The following is a 25,028-nucleotide window of genomic DNA, read 5'->3' on the forward strand; positions in this document are numbered from 1 at the left end:
CACTACAGGTCAAACAGCCATCCATATGTGGCTATGAATTGGAAAGAGACTGGATAAAAAGGAAAGAGATGTATAGCCTGTTGAAACCCATTTCAAGAAAGCTTAGGCTGTCCACTATATGGAAATGATTGTGGCTAAGACATTCATGTTCTCTATGAAGTTCATGCAACTCCACAGCCCATATAAACTACACATCCAAACTCTGGTCAACCTTGGCATTTCAAAAATAATTAACATAAAGGGCCAGATCTAAGGAGATCATGAAATTTCATAATTTCATGAGAGTATAGCACATACAATAATTTTTACAGCTAAGAAGACAAGGCACTGTTGACACCGTCAGTAGGAAATGACCATTTTTAGAATTTTCTTAAAAATAATGATGGAAATTTTGGCTTACACCTGCAATTCTAACTACTCAGGAGGTTGAGATCTGAGGATCGTGGCAGAAAAAGTCCAGGCAGAAAAGTTCCCATGAGACTTCTGTCTCAAATTAACCACTCAAAGTGGTAGCAAAAGAGCTCAGAATAGCACCGAGGCCCTGAGTTCAAACCCCACGACCAATAAAAAAAAGTTATGATGGTTTTGCATTTGTCTATCTATATTTCCCTATCCTACCCCCTTGGTTGCTCATATGATATAGAGTAAATCAAACAAGTTTTGCTGAGTGAGATTCAAGTACACACATTAGTCAGAGAACAAATGTTTTGTTTTCTAGACATTGAGTGGATTCTACAAATTGGAGGCTTGTGGCTTGGTGTCCTTAGCAATGACTAGCAGGGATTTTATTTTTCTACCACTTTTCAGTGTAGTATAGGACATATAACCTAAATATCTATGCTTACACAGTATAATGTATCACAAGAAGGGAGCTAACCAACTCCAATAAAGAAATATTGTCCTTATGGTTATAATAACAGTTTAGGAAAATCCTAAAAATGTCATCTATCCTTCACTTTCTGCACTTATAAAAATCAGTGTGCCAAGAAGGCTGCTGTTGATTCCTTATGACTTTAAATATTTATTTTCCCACCCCAAATCCAATCTTCCATGGAAATATGGTAGAAATAAATCGAAGCGTAGTTCACTGGCTTATGTAGAAACTATTTTTTAAAGTACTGTTGTGAGGTCTTAATGAGATGGTATATATTCATGTAGAGATTGATTTGATGTTGTTCTAAGAAAGGCAATAATCCAAGAAGATTGCCAAGAACTACCATGATGAAGTGGAAGTTTGGGACCATATGCTCCTAATACTGAAGATCTAAACGCAATACGTCTTAATACAATGGTACAGACTTACTTACAGCAATGCAGGTAATTGTAAGTAGAAATGTTTTGCTTTCACCAAAGGTACTCTTTTAAACAAAAGTAAGTATCCTCACTCAGCTAGTCATGCCTTATTCAACATTTCATTAGGACATTCCCTTATATTTATTTATTCATTTATTTTGTTAAAATCCAATATTCTTCAAATTAATAATTTTGAAAATATTTTGTTGGATTGCTTGGAATGTTGGTTAGCTATATTTACCAAGACCTATAAGACTAGTATCAGACATTAGTGATATTGATAGTATGTAATGACAAAAATGAATCTTTTATTGCTTATAGAAATTTGGAATATAATTTTTGGGTTCATTATATAATCAATCTTTGTGTCCATTTTCAATTGTTTTAGCTATTTGACCTTTAGTAATAGATTTTACATTCTTTTGATTAGTGTTTATACTTAGGAAATCATACTGATTAATTTGTAATCATTCCTGTTTTGTGATATTTGTATATGAAAAACTTTCCTATGTGCATAAAACTGGTTTTATTATCAACAGCAGAGACAACCTCCAATCAGCCTACTACAAACTCTTCTCATCAGATTACACAAGAGTGCCTTATTTTCAGCATTATTACTCATCACATTGGACTCTGAGCAAAATGCCCAGATACAAGCTTTATTTTTAAAATTCCAAACTGGAAAACAATTTCCTAGCTAAAACAAACCATATTTTTAGCTTACAATCTGAAGGAATTACTATTGCTTACTAGTTACAATTGTGATCTTTCCACATGGGAATTACTGGGTACAATAATTCACAAGAGCTCTCACTATGTATTTTTCCATTGTTACTATATACCAGGGCATAGGAACTGAGGAATTTGAAGTGAAAATAGACACAGTGCTTGTATTACATGGAAATAACATCCTACAGCAACAACAACAACAAAAAAAACAAGCAAAATGTTGTGTTTTATCTGCCAAAGAATCAAGTTTAAAGTGATTGAAGATATAAAGACTGAATGGAGATTTAATTAATAAGGGAAGATTGGATGGGCTTTTACCAGGTAAAGAGAGTGGTAAGGGTCATTCCAAGAGGAGAAATAAGTGGGGAGTCTTAGTGGAGAGAGCATGTTGCCTAGGGGAACGAGTGAGTGATGTCCAACATGAGCTGGGGTGGGGACACTTTTTTTTTCCCTCTATGGCTGTTCTTGGCTTCGCTCCAGATTTCTGTTTCCCTTATTGTCTTGTGAAATCTTACAAAAACAGTTCGTTATTTTAGGAAACTGAATCCAAATGTATTCCTTTCTGGTAGCTTTTAAATCACTCCCCAACTATGTTGTTTGGTAGAGACATGTATGCTAAAATAGTAAATTGTAGTATTTTTCTTGATTGTCTATGAATGGCATTTTAAAATCTATAACATGTATTCTATGTACTTTAAAACCACAAATAATTTTGTTTGCAATTAATGTCCTTTTTCTGGGGCATTTTATTTTGCAGCTTTTGTTTGTAATCAGTAGTTGGCAAAATTTCTAAACTTGTATTTTAAAAGGTCACCTAATTATTACAGTCAGTAATTCACACTGATTCACTTCTGAAATGAGGGCTTCATTCCATTTTTAAAATGAAGGTTGGTATCCATCCTTCAAATCTAGATGAACAAAAATTCCATACCTGGAATTTTTCTTAATTCATTGAGTGTGGAAAATCTCTGTGTTTTATATATATATATATATATATATATATATACATACATATATATACATATACATATTTATATATAATGAAGATTCTAGGGTTATGGATATAAGATACTTCTTAATATTTTTTTTTCTGAATTTCCCTTACGGAACATCTAATTCCTACCTAACCTTGTGGACAATATCTGACAAGATTTTCCCATGAGCCTTAAAATAAAAGTGGGTTGAAAACAAACACATTGTAAAACCACAGAGCTCTGTGGTATCATATCATCATCTGTAAAGGAGGAAATAGAAGGAAGCAATGGTGTTCATGCATATGTGAAAAATTCCCAGACACACACTCACTAGTGAGGACAACAGGGCATTTTGAGGATGGCAGCAATACACAATCCTGAACAGCTGAGTATGGGGTATCTTTGGTATGGGATCAGCATATTCTGGATCTCAGGAATTCTCACCCTTAACTATTTCTAGAAACTAAATAAAACAGTTTCCTGTTGTAATACTGCTGCCTCTTGGTGAAGAAAACTCCATAGCAAATAAACATTGTCAATGAAAACAAAGCAGAAAGACAACAACAAAGTAGAAGCACGCGGAGTGAGAGCTGAAAACCCTAAATTTGAAAAGGTTTCTGGTTCCTGTCTCTTCCTAATAGTAAAAATAACAGCACAAAAATTAGCAACAGAACTATTACTATGTAAACTTAAAATTATTTTAAGGAAAATATAATGTAAGTAGCAAAATATCAGGTCTATAGACAATAACTACCTCAGCAAATATCCCCCACAAGATGAAAAATACTATCCTTCTTTATTCTTAACCTCTATTTCTTTTAATAAATACAAAAGTGTTTTAGAAATGGCACAATGTATGAGGAATGAGTTACACTAAGTAGAAACTCAAAAATTTGAAAATAAATGAAAACTAAAGGAGATACAATGTATAAAACTGTAAATGTATGTAAAGAAGATTTATGAGAAAGATACAAGAGGGTAGGCAAAGGTTTAATATATGCATAATAGAAGACCTAAGAGAATGAATCCAAAACAAAAGAACAGAGTAAGTACTTTAAAAAAGCCTACAAGATGCATTGTACTAAAAAATTGACATATTGAACACCAACCCCTTTGTACAACTACATAAATATAATAAAAATACAATTTTGCAAATAAAAAGTTAAAAAATAACACTTAAAACCCCTCCATTTTTTGTTGGTACCTAGGTCTGAACTTAGAGACTCATGTTTGTTTGCTTGGATGGTTTGCTGTTTGCTCAGTTAGTGCTCTACCACTTGAGTTATGCCTCCATTCCAGCTTTTGCTTAGTTATTATGGGGAAGTAGTCTCATAGACTTTTCTGACTAAGCTGTCTTCAAACAGTAATCCTCCATATCTCAGCCTCCTTAGAAGCTAGGATTATAGGTATGAAACATTGGTGTTTGGGAAGAAAGATTACTTGATATTCAGCAAACAAACAAACAAAAAAGGACACATTGAAAGACCAAACTATATCCTCCCTGAAAAAAAATACTGCCTCAGAACAAACAACCAACACTATGACATAATCAAGGAAAATGATCTTGCATCTGGGTGAAATACCAAACTACTTGTAAAGAAAAGTCATCAAAGCCTTGTAGAAGTAGTAAAGATAGTATGAGCTAAAAATGCTCTATTTAAGTAAGCCAATTTTCAAGTGTAAATAAAGCACTTAAAATGCTGTCAACATTTCAGAATTCAGGGAATATTGTCCCCATGAGCCCTTCCTCAGAAATTTATAAGGGCACGGGTGTCAGATAGCCAAATGAATAGAAATCTATTAACACAGGATTTGTGCTGAGGAGTAAATTTATATTTACTGAAACTAATCATCAAGGAGAGAAAAAAGAAAAGGTTAAGAAAAGAAGAAATGCAAATTGAAGTTTTGTAAGATGCGTAGGTGGGTGCTGATACCCGAAACCAGCACAGTGAAGAAGCAAATGGCAGGCATTGCATTTGGGGCTTCTTTTGGGTTGGGACACATACATGGACATTAAGAGTGGCTGCCAATACTGCATTTCTTGATTTGAATGGTTAAAAGTATTTGCTTTTATAATAACTCATCAAGTGATATTTTAACTTTATGCGATTTTTCTGTGTCTGTATTAAATTTCACCATGAGAACACAAGAACAGAGAGTAGAATGGTTGGTAACTATTAAGTATGATGGAAGAAAAAGGTAGATCTGGGTCAACAGATATAAAACTTTCATGTATTCATATAGCTCATATATTCATGATATGAAAGATGGCAATAATTGATTTATAATGATGGACTGCACACTTGAACTTGGCTAAGAGAGACTGTAACTACAAGTGTCCTCAGTGTGTGTGCATGCATACACCCACACCCATGGTAAACCTGAGTTAATGGTATGCTAACTTGTTTTGAATGTTAATCATTTCTGTTGGCATTCTTCCCACCTCAGGACCTCAGCTATTCCCACTACCTTTCCTGGGGCAGCCTATAACCCCTACCTCCATTCACATCTGAGTTCCTCTCTGCCCTAGAGTTCCTGCCAGGATAGCTGGCCACTTCCACACTCCATCCAGACCAACCTGTTCATGCAGAGTACCTCCTTTACCTCTAGCCCGAGAGCTACCACCTGGATAGGGACAGACACCATACTTGTCTCCTGTGGGCAGTATGGCCCCACTAATAAACCTTATAATCCTTCTTGCCCTGCACACGCCTGTCTGTGAGTGGTCCCCTGGGGTGGCTGGGATGGATTCTTACAATTTCATAGCATACATACTTACAAAAACATCACATTACATATGTCTCGAAATAAAATTTTGTCAATCATCTGGGAAAAAGTACAATTGAATAAAAGGTGTTGCTGTGGTTTTTTAAAATTCTTAATGAAGACAAGTAGGACTAGCAAGATGTCAACTATCCCTTTCCTAAAAGCACACAATCAAGAGTTAGAAAAATTTTCTCCAAAAGGAGTCTAAAGGTACTATTCATTATGGATACACTGAATGAAATTCATTGTCAAAATGGGAAGATCACACGCTCTTGAGTCAAATAACTCTGGGTTTCATCTTAGATCTCCTTACCTCAGTTCCTTACCTGTCAGATAGTGATCATAATTCTTATCAGATATTTCAAGATAATACCTGTAAAGAACTGAGCTGAATACAGCCTGTAACATTATTTCTTCTGTCCCAATAACAGTGGTTTGTTTTGGCTACAAAATGTAACCCAAGATGTTACATAGATGGACCTATGGACAAGTAACTGCTTGAATAGTTACCTCAAGTGGTTTCTAGAGAAGTCTGAGACCCAGAACTTACTTTTCCGTCCATTCATGAGATGACCTCATACTCAAGTGGTTTTGCTGGCAGTAGCACTAATTACTATGAAACTCAATACCACGAAGGCAACCTCAGGGACTGGTTTCTGGCTGGTAACATAAATGGGTTCAAATGGTTCTAGGAACGTAGTTTGTTACCCTACTTAGAAAACCCTAATATGATTCTTGCACACATATTCTAAAGGCTTTCTCCCCCTTCTCTAACACTCTATGTCAGTACTATATTTAAAACAACTCATTAAGAAGTCCCAGCATGGGCTTTTTACAAAGTAGGATAGGATTACAACAAAATTCAGAACTTAGACAGGATTTCTTTGTTTTCCTCCCAACTATGAATTGCTTCTATTTTTTTTTAATTTTCCATAACCGACAAGTCAATTTTACTCAAGGAAGGCTGTGTGGTTTTCTTAAGCAATTTCTTGGCTAGAATGTTCAACAAAATGAATAAACTTGTTTTCTCTCTCCTTGTTCCATCCCCACAGTTCAGAAATGTTTTCTGGTAACACATAAATCAAAGCAGTAGTTGTTTCAGTTAGATTTGGAGGCAGTACTAATAATGGTAGGAGCAATTTCTAAGGGGCCAGTTGCCAAAGACTAAGGGTGTTTTTCACTCATCCAGACCCTAATAGGAATGAATGTGTGAAATGCTGTTGAACTGATTTACAAATGTCTTTGAGAAATGCTTACAGAAATCCAGTGAATGCTGGGAAGGTTATAGAGTTGAACTCCCTAGAGGCCTTTTCAATACCACTGTTTACTGTTCTGGCTGGTGAACTTGACAAACAGCTCACTAGAAACTATTTTGTTCATCCCATGAAGTCTGAATGCAAGGTATTCTTGCAGATGCAAAACTAAGCAGCAGGTAGCAACATTTTATTTTTTTTCCATCAAACTTTTGCCCCAGTGCCTTGGGGCATAAAAGGTATTAAAGAACTCCTGAAGAAAGAGGATGGCAGAGGCTCAGAGAGATCTAGGAGGAAGTTACATGAAAAGCCTAGGTCACATTGTAATAATGAGATGTACAATGAACTTTATAACTTGTGATGGGGGAGGGAGGGAAGAGTTGGGGAGGTGGGAGGGAAGGGATGGTAGGGAAAAAAAACAAAGGGGGAGGTAAGAATGCTCTATAGGAAATGTATTCATTACCTTACTCATGTAAGTCTAACCTCTCTGTACACTATTTTTACAATAAAAAACATATTTTTTTAAAGCTTAGGTCAACGTCTCACCTACAAAGAGCCCAGAGCAAAGCCATGATTAAAACTGGTGTTCTTGATTCAATGGACGACTCTGAACAATAATGAAATACAGATACTATGGGGTGTTCAGGCCTCCAATTTTTCCTAAAACTTTTGGGAAAGAAGTATCATCACACATTTATTTATATTTTTCTAATACAACTTGGGGCCTTCCAAGTGTTATTCAGCAATTATACATCTTCCAAAAATATTCCATACGATAAAATTTGATAACTATCAAGGTTTCTGCTTATTTTCTTTTATTAGTAGTTTTCCTTATAGCCTCTCACCTTCTTTACTTTATTCCTAAATTTAATATTTTAGAAACAAGGTATTCATTTTTAGTTCATTACTCTTACCCGTTTAACTCCTGTTATTCTACAAGAAACAAAAGCATTTGTAGCAAAAGCAAACAAACAAGCCCTGAACATCTGGACTCAGTTCTGGACATGTAATAGTCTTGCTAGCTAAGGTTGAAAGTTTTGTTATCTTTTACTTTCTGAGTAAGTGCCACTTCAGGTTGCTTATGTGGTTAAAAATTTAAACTAAAAACTGGTATATATCAAGAATGCTAAAAAATTCATTCTGATGTGTTGACTTAATGGAGGTATTTAATATCTTTGCATACATTTTATTTCACTACAATTTTCTTACAAATTATAGAGAGTCTAGCACTGAGCTAGACCACCATTTTGGCCAGCAAGGAACTCAACCTGTCAATGATGAGATGCATATGCTTCAAATGTTGGCATGACTAGTTTAGTTCCATGTACAACAAGCAGATCGTTTACAACACGGTGGTAAATAACTTAAAAAAAAACACACTAAATCCCTCTTCTCCAACTATCACTTTCTCTGTTTTTCTGTCACTTTGGTAATTGAGTATATGACCATAATAGAATCTTGACCTATCCAGTTTACTTGTTCTCCCAACTAATAAGAGAAGAAAATTTCAGGGCATGGATTTTGCCTTTTGTAAGATCATTTGAATGTCTCAATATTATCTTATGAAACTTATAGTCTTAAAAGACTTCAACCTAGTAAACAAACAGTATCTTGCAAATTACAAGGGTGTTTTCTTTTTCCCCACAGCAATGAGAACTTTCAACAATGATAGAGAAATTGCCTGATTTTCTATTATAGGATGAAGTATTATTAGAGACCACCCAGAGCAGGAGTGGGGACAGAAAGTAGGTCTCTGGAGTCACAGAGGCTGTCAGATCGAGGGAGGATGAAGCAGGGGGTGGAAATAAGAACAAGGTTAAGAATCAATTGAGCAAGGCAAGAAAGGCCATAAAAACAGCCACAGACATAGGAAGATTTAATATGTATTGCCTGTCAACAGAATAAAAAGTTAGGAGATAAAAAAGCAAGGGAGATGCATGCAGATAAAAGGGGATATAGGAAGAGATGGGTCAGTCCTGACTAAACAGCCTTGAAAGGGATTATATAGAGTTGTCTCATGGGGGCTCTCTTTGGATGAGCTAGTACTGAAGATATAATCCTGTGTTGGCTACATTTTTTTTTTTTTTATCAAAAAGGAGCTCATTAGCACAAAGGACAATGAGTTTCAGTTTCACTAACTCATGCTGTGAATGGAGAAGAATGGTATGTAGTAAAAATGGTTTAGCTTGAGATAGCAAATAGGGCATTTCAGAATCTTAACTAAAAATATTATTCATGTCATAATGTTTTGCATTATGTAGCATATATAAATTTAGAGGGATTGGAATTGGTTCTACTAAAGGTCAATTTATAGTTGCACATGATCCCATTTGACTATACTTCGTACTATGTTGGAAGAGCACTCAGGCCCTTTGAATTATGGAGGGCAGTTGTTGATTACTCTGTTACTCCACTTGTAATGTCAAATATCTGTGGTTTGTGTTTACTCTGCTCCTGGATTTTAATGCAATTTTTCTTATTGGTCTAGCTTATTGAGAGGAAACTGACTTTTATGTATTCATATTCATCCATAAATACCAGTCATTAAAGATAATTCCCTGTAAAATAGAATCTCAAGTCAGTGTAGAACAAAATGCTAGGCAGAGTGCCTTGTAATACTGATATTCAATTTTGACATGTTCTTTTATTGGCAGCAATTGTAGTTTCTTTGGGATTTATTCTGTAGAATACATACTTGAAAACATTCCAATGGAGTATCATCATTGCAAATAGCAATATGCAGGCATAGTTTACAATGACTTTTTCTCATTGAATGAAACCAGGTCATAAAATTCTGATAATTTATTCAACATTATCACCTTTCCTTAAAGGGTTCCAGCAAGTTATTTCACTACTAATTACCATTGTTACTGCTACTACTACTACTACCACCACTACTATTGCTATTACTATTTGGTGAGAGAAGAATGAATCTCTTTGGCTTCATTCAAAGGTTGATATCATGCTAAAAAGGTCATCTTGTTACATCTTGCTTTCTATCTCTCTCCTTTCTCTCTCTCTTTCTCTCTCTCTCTCTCTCTCTCTCTATATATATATATATATACATATGTATGCATATAAATATGTATGTATATATATATTTGGTAAAATTGCAGGTCCAGTGGTGTTTTATTTTTTCCATCCTTAGCTTTCATCATCAATGCATTAAGCTTACTAAGCATTTCTCATGTCTGAGCACACACACACACACACACACACACACACACACACACACACACGTACAACAATAACAATGACAACAACAACAATAAACTGTGTAGATGATGTGCTGACAAAATAATGACAAGTATCTGAAAAAATGCAGATGTGGAAAATGACGTGTACGTTTCTCCCCAAGTTGATTACCATTTTGATTTAGTTAAACATAAGTTTATAATTATGAAATGTCATAATAATAATGTCTGCTGTTTGTTTGTCTTTAAGAAAATCTAGACATGAATTTAGTCATTAAACATTTATTCCTTTCTACTATCTATGAAGACTGCATGAATTGTTGGAATTTATTGTGTTTTGTTCTTCCAACCAACCACTTAACCATTGATATGACAACTAATAAATGAGCATAGATATTCTTATTTCTTATTTTAGATACATTCATTTAAAATTTTCCAAATTAGAAGCTTTAGGTGAGGGGAAAAGTGCTGGTTTAGTAGGTATTCATTTCCAGAGAGGGGTACCACCACTCTGAAGTAGTACCACCAACAAACTATTCTTGATTTTGATGTGGAAGCAAGATCCTCTGCAAAATTCCTTGACAAATCTTAATAAAAAATAGAGTTTACCTTGTTAACAGTTTCTTTCCCTATTCCTCTTGCATTTTTGGAAATCCCCCACCATTATTTATTGTCTGTCTTTACTCATTTTTCTCATTCATCAATTATTTTTCAAACAGGAGAAAGACACATTGTTAATGGAAAAAATAGTAATCAGAAAGATAGGGACATGGCTTAAGGTAGCTACTGTTTCTCTTTTGAAGAAAAGTCAGATCCAGACATAAAAACATAGAAAGAGGAACAAAGTTCTAAAAATGTATGTATTTATGAGAGTTCCGAAGCTTTTTATCACCCAAGTTCTACTGAAATTGAAATCAGGTCGTGTTGAAGTAGTCCTTCCTCTAAACCAGTGGTTCTCAACTTTGGCTGCTTATGAGACTCACTTGCCAGGTTTGAAGTCTGCTGCTCAGGTCATTTACAATTTCTATTAAAGAAACATCTCCGAAGAAAGCACTTAGATGTCTATATATTTTAAAATATCTTATTCCAATGTGCAACCCAAATTGTGATGTGTTTTTGTAAGTGTTCTTTTGAATAGGAGAGGATACTCCTGAATATTCCTTTAACTTTCACATCACCCAACCATGAATATCACACTCTCACATTTGTGAGAGGAAAAGTAGAAAAGAGAGAGGACTTCAGAGAAAATATTTATTTAGCTCAAAACAACAGCAATCACTGTCAAATTCTTTTCTTCAAGTCTTCAAAGTAGAGGATTAAATATGGACAAACACATGGAGGAATTTTTGGTGAAAATAGAGGTCAGATGTCAAAAATGAATTTCTTGACATATATCATTTGTGAGATTCTGGAAAAAATATGATTTTTTTGAGGCAAGCAAGATAGGGTAGAAACAACTTCACTTAGATGGGAAAGGTCTTGGATAAAAGAAGTGGATATGTATTAGTAGGTTTTGGTTTGTTTTGACAACAGAACTTCAGTATTGATTGCAATAAGTGTCACAATACTAGATCAGTGGCCAAGTTAGTAAACCCTTTTATGGGACTTGCAGAAACAAAACAAACACAAGACAAATCATAAATTTGGATTAGGATCCAGAAAGTAAGATGAGTGGGTAGATGGGCGGAATTAGGAAACTTCCCAAAAGAGCTTTCAAGATTGATCACTGTTTTGAAATTGTGAAGTATCTAGAATAGATGCTAAAAGTTTATTACTGGTTTATGAAAGCTATAAAACAATATAGAGGAATTTAATTTTTAATTCCAGTATCTGAAAGCATCTTTTCAGGTACTTCTCATTTTTGATAGTGAAATATGAAATAGTGACAGGTAAGCCTGGATTTATATATTTTAATTCCATTATTAATATTTGCCAGAACTTGAGTTGCAAATAAATTCATTGGGCTTGTGATTCTTTAATGAACTGGAGGCTAAAATCTATTTCAGAGATCTTAGAAGAATTAACACATATTATACCAGTGGCTGTTAATAATTTCAATTATTTCCCTTCTATTTATTTATTGTTATAAATTCTCAAGCACCACTACTTCTTGCAAACATACTTTTTCTGGAAGGACATACTTTTTCTGGAAGGCAAATATGTTAAGTATGGTATAAGTAAATTCTTAGGGAGGGGGTGAGGATTGAATTGTCCAGGTCTAAATCTTCTGACATGAAAAAAGAAAAACAAAAACAAACAAATAAAAAGTGTGCAAACTATTGAGGGCAAGTAATTGAACATTCTTGATTTTTGTTTATCCATGACAAGTTCTTATGCTAGATTAGGGATGACAAACTCAAATGTTCACAAGATCCTTGCAGTTTGGGGGTTGAGAAGAGGACTTAAACAAACACATTAAGGCACTCCTATCCTTATGTCTAACAAATATTTGACATGCTAGGTTTTAGGCCAGCTATTCAGTTGTTGTAAGTCTTGAGTTTTCAAGAAAAAGAAAATCCATATAAATTTAAAATCTCACAGTTTTTAAGTGCTAACAAAGAATTCCATTTTCTTTCAACATTATGTGAGCCAAAGCAAAGACATCTCAGAACAGCTCATGTGCCACCAGCTCATGTGCAAACTTTAGATTTTGATGGTCCTTTTCAACTCCTGTATTTGCTGGTAATTGGATCCACCTTTCATGAGGCACTCACCTTAGTGATGAGAAATTCAGTTGTATCCCTCATTTCAAGAAAAATGCTTTCTGATGCTAATAATGTGGATTTCGAATGCTATTTCCTAGGAAACTTTATAAAACTATTTTTCCATAGTAAAAATTAATTATATTTCCCATTAGTAAAGCTCACAGGCTCAAATGTCTACACATTAGTTTTATCTTAACACATCTTGTGGCTAGTTTTAATTCACCAGAATCTAACTTGGTGTTAACTCTTGAGAAATAAAACTTAAAAAACCCTCAAGACATGCTTTTAAAGACTGTTAAAGCAACAGAATCTTCTATCTTATCTGCTATGAGCAAAATTAACCCTCGTGTGTTTGTGAACAGGTCCTTTAAAGCAGTAATTAATGGTAAATGAAGTTTAAAAGGTGGGATCCTACTACAACAAGAACAGGAAGAGGAAGAGATGGCAGTTTGCTGCCCACAGAGAGATGACTGTATAGGTACATTTGAAGGCAGTTACTTTAAGCTAGGAAACAGATGTCACCCTGATGTTGGACTCCCAGTTTACAAAGTCTATGAGAAAATAAAACATTGTGTATCATTTTATCTTGACAGCCTGACAGCCTGAGCTACCACTTGTAACTAGCCAGATCCTAAAATTCTCAGCAGAGAAGGAGTGGAGGAGAAAACCAGTCATAAAATTCAACACATATTCTACAAAATTAAGCCAATTGAAGGAAAACATGGGATTGGGAGGGGTGGAAGACAATGATGAATGGGGTGACATTGATTGAGATGCACTGTATTCGTAAACTGCTTTGTAGAATGGCAACTCCTTTATACAACTACTTAAAGATTAAAAAAAAAAAGGTCTGTGTATTCTCAAACACCATTTTTAGACTCCCTTTTCCATGTGGCTTTCACTAAAGACATCGTGGACATTTCTACACCTTCATTCAAAAGAGGACCTCCCTCTGGGAAATATAAGAAACTGTGACTGTGATGGGACTATAAGCCATCAGGTGACTCACCCATAAAATGTGAGATAGAGGAATCCAATCCTTTTCCCAAGTTTCATAATTTCTCCTTGCTTGTCAGCTGCTCCAGTGAGTCGCACAATGCCTACTTTCTTGAGGCTGGAGAGCCAAAGATATGCTTGCTTATCATTTTTCAAGACGTCTTCAAAATTCAAAGTAGGCAGTTGGAGCTCTGAGCTCCAATACTGGCATTCTGTGGATGAAATAATAAAACAGATGGGGTTATGTTGTTTTTACACAAAGCAATAGCCTTCACAAAGGGTTTAATTCATTAGAGCTAATCATTGATCTATCAGTGAGTTAACTAAGTGCTAGTCATTTCAGGCATGCCTGACATCTTGGATCCATACATCTATGCCTCTAACCCAAATATGTGTCTGGTTTATAACTGTTTTTCCCATATGTACCATTTATTGTGGGAATGGTTTTTAGCTTTTAAATGGCTCTTGATTTGTAAGATTTCTTAAGATTTCTTTGCCTAAAACCTTCTCAGAATTAGTCCTGAGATATCAGATTTAATACTATCTGTTTGTCCAACTCCAATTAAAATGCTTGACTAAAACAGAATATTCTTATCCTGGGGAGAAGGGAAGTCACAGTTCTTTTTATTTCACCTGATTTAGAGGCTATCTTGGAGATGAAGCTGTTCCTAGCCATAGGAAGGAAATATAAGAATATGTTTCTTGGATACATATACCCCTAAATGGAAGTGCAGAAAGAGATAAGGTCAAATGTCTTCCCTTAGCTCTCTCATTCTAGATTTCTAAATGCTCACAAAAATATTCACATGAGAAAACAGAAAACAAGTGCAAAGTATAATTGGCTTGCAAATTAGGATCTCCTAAAAGGAGTATAACACTGAGGAAATAGTAATTTTCTATTTTCTTTTTTATTGTGAAAATACCATACAGCGGGGTTACAATTACATGAGCAAGGTAATGAGTACATTTCTTATCAAGCATTGTTGCCTCCTCCTTTGTTTCCCCTTCCCCTCCCTTCCCATCCCCCTGCCCCACTCCTGTCCCCCCCACCCCTACCCCAAGATGTTATGTTGAAAAATGAACTTTAAAACTTTGGCGCCGCGGAGAAATAGTAATTTTCTAAGGGAAACAAGGCAGATGCTAACAACTGTGTCCAGGAGACAGATAACACTAGCTGCTTTATTTGATTCCTTCCTGTTTTGGGAAGGAAATTGTCAAGTCAGCAAACCTTTCTAACAAGTGTCAGAATAAGAATATATAGTCAATATCATCTTGAACAAGGCTTTACTTTTCTAACTGGGGAATATCCCATCTTATGGAAACTCACCCCAAAGCCTCCAGGGTAAGAGTGAATTATGGTGTCAGTGTTTCTTGCAGTATGTATGGACTGGAAATCATTTCTTCTGTTGTCAGCCCAGGATAGAATTTTTTTTTTTTAGCTGTGAGATATTAGCATAAGTCATGATAAGATGAATTTAGAGACAGAGAGACATTTCTTACTCTCCCACCAGGTAGTTGGCTGAGGAAATTTTCAGTAGCAAGTAGGAGTGTGTATTTGTAAGACATAATTAGGCTATTGATGCCCGTATTGCCAAAATTTCTGGTTGATTAAAAATAACAGCTTCCACAAGAGCCAGAATTTCCAAATTAAACTGCAAACTATAATTTACGTCTTCCTTCTAGCTGTGTTGATAGGCCTAAACAATGCTAACATTTTGGAGTATTAAACACATTCTACATTCTTAGTGTTTGACTATATTGCCTCAGGAAGTCAAACTGCTATCCAGATGGTTTCTTAATTTTGAGTTTCAATTCCTTTGTCCCTGGTGGGACGAGGGACAATGGTAACTAGGTTACCTTGGCAAAGGAAAGCGTGGTAGAACATGGGGCATGTTGAGTTAAGATCAGAGAAAAGTACCTGAAGCAATAATAAATAATGAAGGTTTCAGGATAGTCAAGCCTTTGTAACTGGTTTTGGGGAAGAAGAGGAGTGGAGTTGTATGTACGTTCTTTGTATTGGAATATATCAGCTACTCAGAAATTATGTGTTGATTTATCTTCGCAATAAATCCAGAATCAGACTATGTCCACAAGGCACTATTGCTGGAGAGTAGATTTCAAAGACTTCTATAGGGGATTTAGACAAGAAAGTTGTTGAGTAAAATACCATGACATATGATATGATTGAAATATGTTCAAGGCATTTGACCTTTTAATCTCTATCTAATGCTTTTTTTCATGATGCTCAACTTACTCTTTCACATGAACAATGTTTTCCAAGTCTAATTCCTCCAGCTTCATATATTTCTTCTAGAACAAGAGTTAGCTTTATATGAAAGTGACACTTCAGAGAAGTGGTCTACTTAGCCTTGTTTTGAATATTGAATTCTCTGCCTATTTTCTTTGCACTCTCATTTGCTCATTATATTTTAAAACCCCAGATTGTAATAATTTGGATTGGAATAATCCAAAAGAAGATGATTGCAGCTGGGTGGTCTTGCCTGTAGTTCTAGCTATTCAGGAGGCTGAGATCTGAGGATCACCATTCGAAACCAGCTTGGGCAGGAAAGTCAGTGAGATTGTCATCTTCAATTAACAAGAAAAATAGCCAGAAGTGGAGCTGTGGCTCAATTGGTAGAGTATTAGCCTTGATCAAAACTGATCAGGGACAGAGTCAGGCTCTGAGTTTAAGCTCCAGGATTGGCACAAAAAACAAACCAGGCCAAAACAACAAAACAACAACAAAATTCATGTCATAATTATTACATATTTAGAAAGCTCATTTTATTCCCAGTTAGGGGAAATTTTTCTGGGGTCAAATAATAAGGGTGACAAGCATAAAGAAGAAATTATCATCTTCTATTTTAAAAGCATACTCCTAAATTCAGTATATTCAGAAACCTAAAAGAAATATTGAAAACAGTTTTGAGTATATTGAGCCTCAGATGGAGATCAAGGACACAGAATACTAGAAGTAGAAGAAATGTTAGAGAATTAATTGGCTATTTCATATTCATTTTAAGATTTCTTAACATTAGTTCTTACTTTTGAAGACATGTTACCTAGACTACAGATGAGGATTCTTCTAATTTGGGGACACTTTGATAATCTATACAAGGGCATGTTATCCATACTATGCTTTTCTCCATTCTGTTGGATAGAATCAGCTATGGCTAGCTAGACATAATAGCACATGTCTATAATCCCAATTATTCAGGAGAAGGTAGACGGAAGAATGGCTTAAGGTCAGCCTAGACAAAGGTACCAGATTCTGAAAAACAGAAGACTGGGGCATGTGGCTCTAGTGGTGAAGTACTTGCCTAGTAAGAGAGAAATCTTGAGAGCAATCTTGAGTACAAGAGAAAGAAAGGAAAAGACAAGGAAATTAGCTATTCTTATTGACGTGGTTATTTATACCAAAGGCCTTTTCTTTATCATAGAGATTTAGTAATTTATCAATAGACATCTACTATATCTTTTGTAAGACGTTACTGTTTTCTATTGAGAATAAAATACCAGAGAAACTATGGTATAGACTTCAATGCTGTTCAATGTAACTGTGGTGATGGAAATTTTCGGTGGATCATAACTACTAGCAATATTACAGCTATTGAGACTTGACTTCTAGATGGTCGAACTGAGAAATTCAGGTCATTTAAAAAATTTCATTAATTTAAACTGACTGGTATGTATTAGACAAAACATGCATGGAGAGGAGGACTGGGTTTGATCCATTGCTTTTACCAGCTAGTTTCTTGGACTCTTCTCTCAGGTGTCTCTTAAACAAAACAAAAACAAAGACAATTATAGTTATCCTGAAGTCATTTGTGACCATGCAGTGTGATTATACAAAGGCTTCATACAGTGCCTGGCACACAGTATACCCATAGTAACATTAAGAATGATAGCTAATATTTGTTGAAAACTTTCTACATCTCAGGCACAGGGACTAACCGTGTTTCTAATCTTGATGGCAAGAATATGGAATAGATAACTTTAGCATTGCAATTTTGTAAAGAATGGAACAGAGGTTTGAGTTATATATCAATAATTTTCCAAAGCTAGTTAGCCAAATCTAGGAGAGTGGTTCCCAGTACACAAATCTACAGTGGCTCAAATCAGTTTGTGTATGTACCAGTATACAAACATTTGATTATTTAAAATACTGATTTAAAATATCCTGCATCCGGATGTCCATAGCTTATTCTGCCCTTTATAAAGGAAAGCAGGACAAGTTACAATGAAGAATACTTTGTCAGAACTTGTTCAAGTGTAGGCATTTAAAGATAAGTGTTGGCTGCTAGTAAGGCTTTTTAATTCAGAGAAAATATAAGAAGTAGGGCTCATTGCACAAGATTGCAACAACATGACTAGTCATCATCTGTGAAATGAACTGAGCTCTTGCAAGGTTTAAATTCAACAAGCCTTTCTTCTTCAATTTATGCCAATCCAGTCAGTGGTCCAGACCTTTTAAACTTCAGGCCAGTATCACTTTTCAGGCAATTTGAGTGACTAGGTGCTGGGGAGATACACAGGGACTAAAAACATTCTTACAAGATGCTAATATTTTTAAAACTTTGAGTTTGTGCTTGAGTTATGTTTGAGTCTGAGTTTGTATTATGAGAAATTTGTGCATTCAAGAGGGATCTATTTAGGAAACATGCATCTTTACAGCACATTTTAATGAAAATTTACTATCTTGTTTCTTTTAATGATGCAAAAGCTGTAGATCCTTGAAACAAATATTACTGTCTCTCCACACACACACACACACACACACACACACACACACACACACACACACACGTAGAAAATAAGCCATTTTCAGAGACTATAGTAAAAAGCAAGGCCATCAACATAATACACAGCATACTCAAGGCTACAAATAATTTTCAAGTTTCTACTCTCAGACTATGATTATAATATCTATCTATCTATCTATCTATCCATTTTTGATACCTTTAGCCTGTTTACAATGATTTAAAAAAATCTTCAGAGTTTACAATTGTTTTCTTTACCATCATTTTCATTTTGGAGTACCCTGGAAAGAGTTTTGCTCACATCAGAAATGAAGAGACCCAGCTTATCACAGAACCTGTGACCACACATAAAGTCTTCACATACTTCTTTTTTTTGTAGGTTTTTATTGTAAAAATACTGTATACAGGGGTTACAGTTACATGAGCAACGTAATGAGTACATTTCTTATCAAGAATTGCGAATTTCAAGGATAGTGCTATGATTAGTTAGTTGCCAAGATCATCATCTTGTTTTGAATGTAAAATACTCTAATTTTCAGGAGATATAGCACCATATTTCCTTAAATCCATGTGGGAAGTCATTATGTAATATCTGTACAGAATATTAAATTTTAACATCAAGAGAACAATTTAAAAACATTTGCCCCACAATTGCAAAAATAACTATTGGGGCACTAAAAGAAAATACATTTGACTAGATTAAATCTTTTGTCAGGAGCCTACCTTAAAACTAAATTTACACATTTGGGTCTAGATACATAAAAAGAATGGAAAATGATGGAAGGTTTAAGGTATGAGCTGGCCTTCCTAATTTAACTTATGGTCTTTCTAATAAATACTTCCTTGAACATGAACTTCACACATCATAAAACTTATGCACAAGCTTCATGCTGGCTTTCAAGGAACCATTTGTACATGATATCCTTCTGAGGGTTAAGCACATTCCAGAGTCCTGAGCTCAGAAACAAAAAGACACAAAGGGGTTCTTTAAAGCTTCATGAATGGAGTATGATGATTTTCAATGTGTTATTTCAAGAGGTAAGGATCTTTTATCCAACTGTACTTAATTGAGCTTTGAAATAGTTTATCTAATCTGTAGAGCATCAGCCAATCTTACCCTGTTTCTATATATAAACATAGTCTTTGGGCCTCATTAACCCCCAAATTGGTCCCTAAAAAGGGAAAGGAAACTAAGAGGAAAGAAACAGATCTCTTTTCCTCCCTATGGGGATGCTGTTCTTTTAAAGTACTCTTTTACTTCTTTCCAATGAATTCTGTAAATTTTTCAAGGTTCTAGTGACTTGTATCTCAGAAAGAAGGTGTTCAAGAATAGCTGGGCATAGAAATATCACAAGAAGTTTGGTGTATTTATATGTGAATTAAAGCGAAAACCACACATACATGTGATTTTTGCATTTTGACAAAGGTCTTTGAAAATGGTCCTGAAGCAAACTAAGTGTTCTTTTGCTGTATAAGAAAAATCTCCACCTACAAGTAAAAGTAGTTCAAATTAAGAAAGGAGAACTTTGTATAACTTTTCTTTTCCTGTGTGCAATGCAAATACATTTTGGAGGGCCTAACAGTTACTTGAGGCTTTTCACTTCTCATAGCAAGCTCTTTAGAAACGAGGAAAGATTATGGGTATGTACTGAAGGGCTGTAATCTGCTTAAGTGGATGGTAAAGAATGGCTCTCCTAGAAGACAGTTTTATAGGACTGAAAAAGTAATAATCCTTCTTGGTCATGCCATGTAATCAGTTCTGGATTGCTGAGAAAATGGAGAATGATGACTCAATGAAAATAAGATTTTCTTCAAATGACAACTTTTTCAATTTCAGTTCTCCACAACAAATAATATTGAAATCAGTTGTTAATAGAAAATATTTTAGCACCAATTACAAACTACAAAACGACATAGAAAACAAGTATTCACTCGTTTTGACACTAGGTATTAATAAAAAGAATGAAAATTTAAATATAAACACTTAGAGATGTATGTGAATTGCAGATATCAATTTATTAAGTTACTAATTAGATTATTTTGTATAAACATTCTACAGAGTAATTTTCTCATTTTAGTTATGTCAATTAGCTATTAGCAGTTTTACATCTCAGTTACAACAATGAGTATAATTATGCCCAAATTTTACAGGGAAGCTAAAAGGTAATTTATTTTAAAAACAACCTTCGTGTTTCTCATGTTGTATGAAAGGCTTCAGCTTTCTATGACTGGAAATGCTCATATTCTGGTTTTCAATAGTTAGCTTTGAAATTGTTTCTATAAAAGAAGAGGATATAAGTATATTCTGTTGATATGAATTCTACCTCTTTATCTCCCCTCTCTTTGTTAAATTTTCATTGTCTACAATTAGACCATTCCTAGCCCAAGACCATTATACCATATAAAGCTGACTCTTTTGTTCTCTTTGTCAGATAAATGCAAAACCCAGGGCCAAAGGAGCACTCAGAGAGGGGAGACTACAATAAGAAACAAGGTGTTGAAATTATATTTATAGACTTGTCAATTAAAAAATATATTCATTTAATAAAATCAATTGTGACTCCACACAATTTAAAACATTGAATAAAAATTATGGCTATAATTGTCTAAAACCTGTGAATTCATTTCTCTGATTTGTAAAATGCTGACCTGGGAGATATATGAAATGTTTTAATTGAACTTTTTGCTGAGAGGACTTTCTTGCCTAACGGTTAAGGACCAAGTATAGCACTTGAACTATGTCTGAGTTTGTCTCTTCCCTTCTCTGTTGCCTAACAATTTTAACAATACCAATGGTAAACTAATTGAAGGTTCCAAAACCTATTTTATATTTTAATAATTTTTCTACTTGTGCAGAATTTCTTTACTTTGTTTCTTTTCCTAGCCAAATTGATCAGATTTTCAAAACCCATCTCCAGTATCATTTCCTTTTTTTTTTTCTCGAAGTCCCTTCTTCTATGGTATCATGAACTTTTACTGCAGTCTTAATGTACTTAATATATTACACTTGTTTTTATGATTATACTTCACTAGACTTAAATGTTCAAAGACAGAGTTCATACCATTTTTAACCTTCCTTATAATGTCCTTACAGAGTCCCTACTACAAAAGTTCCCAGTATACATACAGCTGCATAAATATTTATGAGGAATGATTATTCACCATATCTTACTTTCAGCTGTGAAGTAATCTCTCTAGTGACTGTCTTATGATCAGTGCTATGACTGATGATCATTTGTCTTTTCTTATTTGCTCTCAATACCCAGGCCAGAAGATAAGGGAAAGTACGCTGTACCTTGAAAAGTCTTGTGTCCTCATTAAGGAAAGATTAGGAAAGGAGCCTCACAGTGTGGATTAAAATTCAAAATCCTTTCACAAATATAACCCACATTATTTATATGTTCTGGGGTATATTGTTGTTCAAAAATAACCCAACAACAGTAAAATAGGTATCAAATTCCATAAGCAAAAAGCTAAAGAACCAATATCCCTCAAAATGGCCCATTAATGTCTTCTTTTATCCATCAACTGCACAGCTTGAAAATACATTTTAAAAATCTGATTTTGTTTTAAACCATTGAAATATTTTCCAGTGTCTACATAGCAGCCAGCTATCCTATTATTCATGATTATGGCTGTCATTGTGATTATTTTTTTCCCACTACTTAACTGAGTTTACTATAATTTCCATTTTGCTACTGACTGATGATACTGAGCAAACAAGCTCTAAAACTTTACTTGTCATATGATATTAATGGAGGGATGTGGCTGTATCCTTTTGCACTGCTTAAAGTCTTAAGTGATAATAACAAAATGTTGGCTTTTACATCCTAAAATCACCTAAAAAAGAATCTGAAGGAAATAAAAGTAAAACCTAACAAGATTATAAAATCAAGACAGAATTAAGGGAAAAAACATTAGGGGTGCCAAAATAGTTCTAAAATAAATGTTAAAAAAACATATAATCAAGAGAGTGCAATTTGATCCAGACAATTGTTATGAAGTTATGTAATGGGAAGAATCTAGCAGCACATTCTTTGGAAGAAAGCAGAAAAAAACCTCTGTTTCCTCTAACTACTTATAGATATACTCAATCAGCTAGCAGTGGGTAATGATAGTTTACACACAAAATCCTAGAACAAAACGAGGTCAGTTGTCAGAACAGTGAAATGTAGTAAATAGAGGAATTCAGTACTTGATGAAATTGGTGTATGCTTAAAGACAGAAGGGGATATACTACCAGTATATCAGTATATCAGTCTCTGACTAATCCGTATAGGAAGTGTTGAAATTATGTAATTCAAATTGTTGAATGAGCAAGACCTCTTACTCATCAGTAAACTGCTGAGTTCTCATAGATGTTTGAGAATTCCAGATTGGACAGTAGTAAGGTGAAATATCTGGTTAGTGTGTAACTTTAAGTTCCCAGCAGAAGTGTTATAGAATTCAACAAAATGGTCACTTGTTGATATGATTCAATGATTTAACAGCAGTTAAAAAACATTTAGGTAAACTTTGCAGAAGTGGAAGTTCTAACAAATACTTAAAAATCATCACATATGAGGAAAAACTGAAAAAAATGAGGGAAGAGGTGACACTTAAGAAAATATACTCATTACCTGACTTAGGTAATTGTAACCCTCTGAACATCATCTTTACAGAAACAATAATAATAAAAGAGAGTTTGTTAAAGTTCTTCTTTAACCCATGGACTATCCAGCTACAATTTACCAGATCACACATATACTGAGAGAGAGAGCAAGACTGAGAGGCAGAGAGAGAGACACAGAGAGAACAAGAGAGAGAGAGAGAGAGAGAGAGAGAGAGAGAGAGAGAGAGAGAGAGAGAGAGCAAGAGAGAGAGAGAGAGAGAGAGAGAGAGAGAGAGAAAACCTTAACTCTTCTCATGATTGCCATTGATACAACTTGGGCTCTATTATTTTTTTATCCCCAAAATTGTATTTAAAATGTCTAAGTATTTTTTTGTCTTAGTTCAAAACTAAAATTTTCTTTGCCCTGCCTCCACGTCCCGCCCCTGCTCCCACCCCACCATCTATCATTTGTAATGTTTTCTTGAACATTATTATTGGCTACAGATGGCCTGAAGACTCATAGAAACTTTCCACAGGAAATGTGCTTGTGCTGGTAGAAGAATACACACACTCTCATATGCAATGCTGTGTTTCCCTTTTCATGGGCACAATAATCATAGCATTCCATCTCTAGATACCAAGTTAGAGATTGAACTTTGTGCTGTTCTTGCCTTAGACACCTTGTTAAGAAGGGAAACTCTGCCCCTTTGTAGGGATGGGTTTGTGGAATATTTGTGGAGTACAAGAGTTAACCCTAGGTGACTGAGATATAAGTCTGTTGCATTTGCATTTTTATTTTTATTATTTTTAATTTTTGTGCTAGTCTAGGGGCTTGAACTCAGGGCCCAGTGCTGTCCCTGGGTGCTGCGCTTGCTTTATACCTACTTCTTTAGTACTTCTAGAACTGCTCTGTCCTTTTCATTGTTTACCCAAATGATCTGTATTGGCAGCATTTAAAATTATTATTTTAACCAAAACATAAAAGTTTGATTTTGTGGCTAAGCTCAATTCTTACTGTAAATACCTTACAACATACAAAAGAGATGGAATTATCCAGATTTGATACACAGTATATACATGTAGTAAAAATTTATACCATAGCCAAAGTATGTGAAATTAAACTAATAGTAAATTTTTAAAAAGATTCTTATTATCAGCATTTTAAAAGATATTGAAGACCATAGCAGGATTACCTGGCAAAAACAATTCTTCTTGGAGTTTTGCTCTAGCCTGTTGGGAGAAGCATCTTTTCTTCAACCAATCAGCTTCAAATTCACTATGATGCTCATTGGGCCAAGTGATGTGAACCTTATAAAACAGAGAGGAAATGTCACCTACTTGTACCTTATGCTACTATCTGTTTTGGTTCTCTACTATTGTTCAGTTTCTAAGTATAATTTAAGTTAATCCAGGACTGAAATTTAACCTTTTTATCCTCCGTGCTGGGAGCAAGTCAAGGGGCTGTATCTGAGGTGCAGGCGAATAAAATACATGTAAGAAATGGAATTTAGAAGTTCTTATTCCATATCCTCTAAATCTGTATACCCAAAACTTCTCATGATAAGGTGCTAATATTAATAGTGGGAACTGGAAATAAAGTCCTTAGGTTGGGAGGATGACAAGAGTTTTTCTGGTTACATTTGCTCTTTGGATAAGAACTGGAGGAAAACTGGAAAAGAGAAAAGAGGAATGGTGGCTACATCTGGATGACTTTTGAGAACAGTACATTTAGGGTAAGCCATGCACATCTATCTATGGATAAACTTG

At 34.8% G+C, this 25,028-nt stretch overlaps 1 protein-coding gene across 1 annotated transcript in view; it reads right to left on the bottom strand.

Moving 5' to 3' along the window:
* Bbox1 (gamma-butyrobetaine hydroxylase 1) overlaps positions 1–25,028 on the bottom strand; it is a 58,767-nt gene that overhangs the window by 15,507 nt on the left and 18,232 nt on the right. The window contains exons 3-4 of the mRNA XM_042691521.1: positions 24,455–24,569; positions 13,924–14,122 (exon numbers count right to left, since the gene is read on the bottom strand). Of these exons, the coding sequence (XP_042547455.1) occupies positions 13,924–14,122; positions 24,455–24,569 (314 nt within the window). The remainder of the gene's footprint in view (positions 1–13,923; positions 14,123–24,454; positions 24,570–25,028) is intronic.

Source organism: Dipodomys spectabilis, unplaced genomic scaffold (genome assembly GCF_019054845.1).
Source record: "Dipodomys spectabilis isolate Male_0828 unplaced genomic scaffold, ASM1905484v1 ptg000145l, whole genome shotgun sequence".
Lineage (NCBI taxonomy): Eukaryota > Metazoa > Chordata > Mammalia > Rodentia > Heteromyidae > Dipodomys > Dipodomys spectabilis.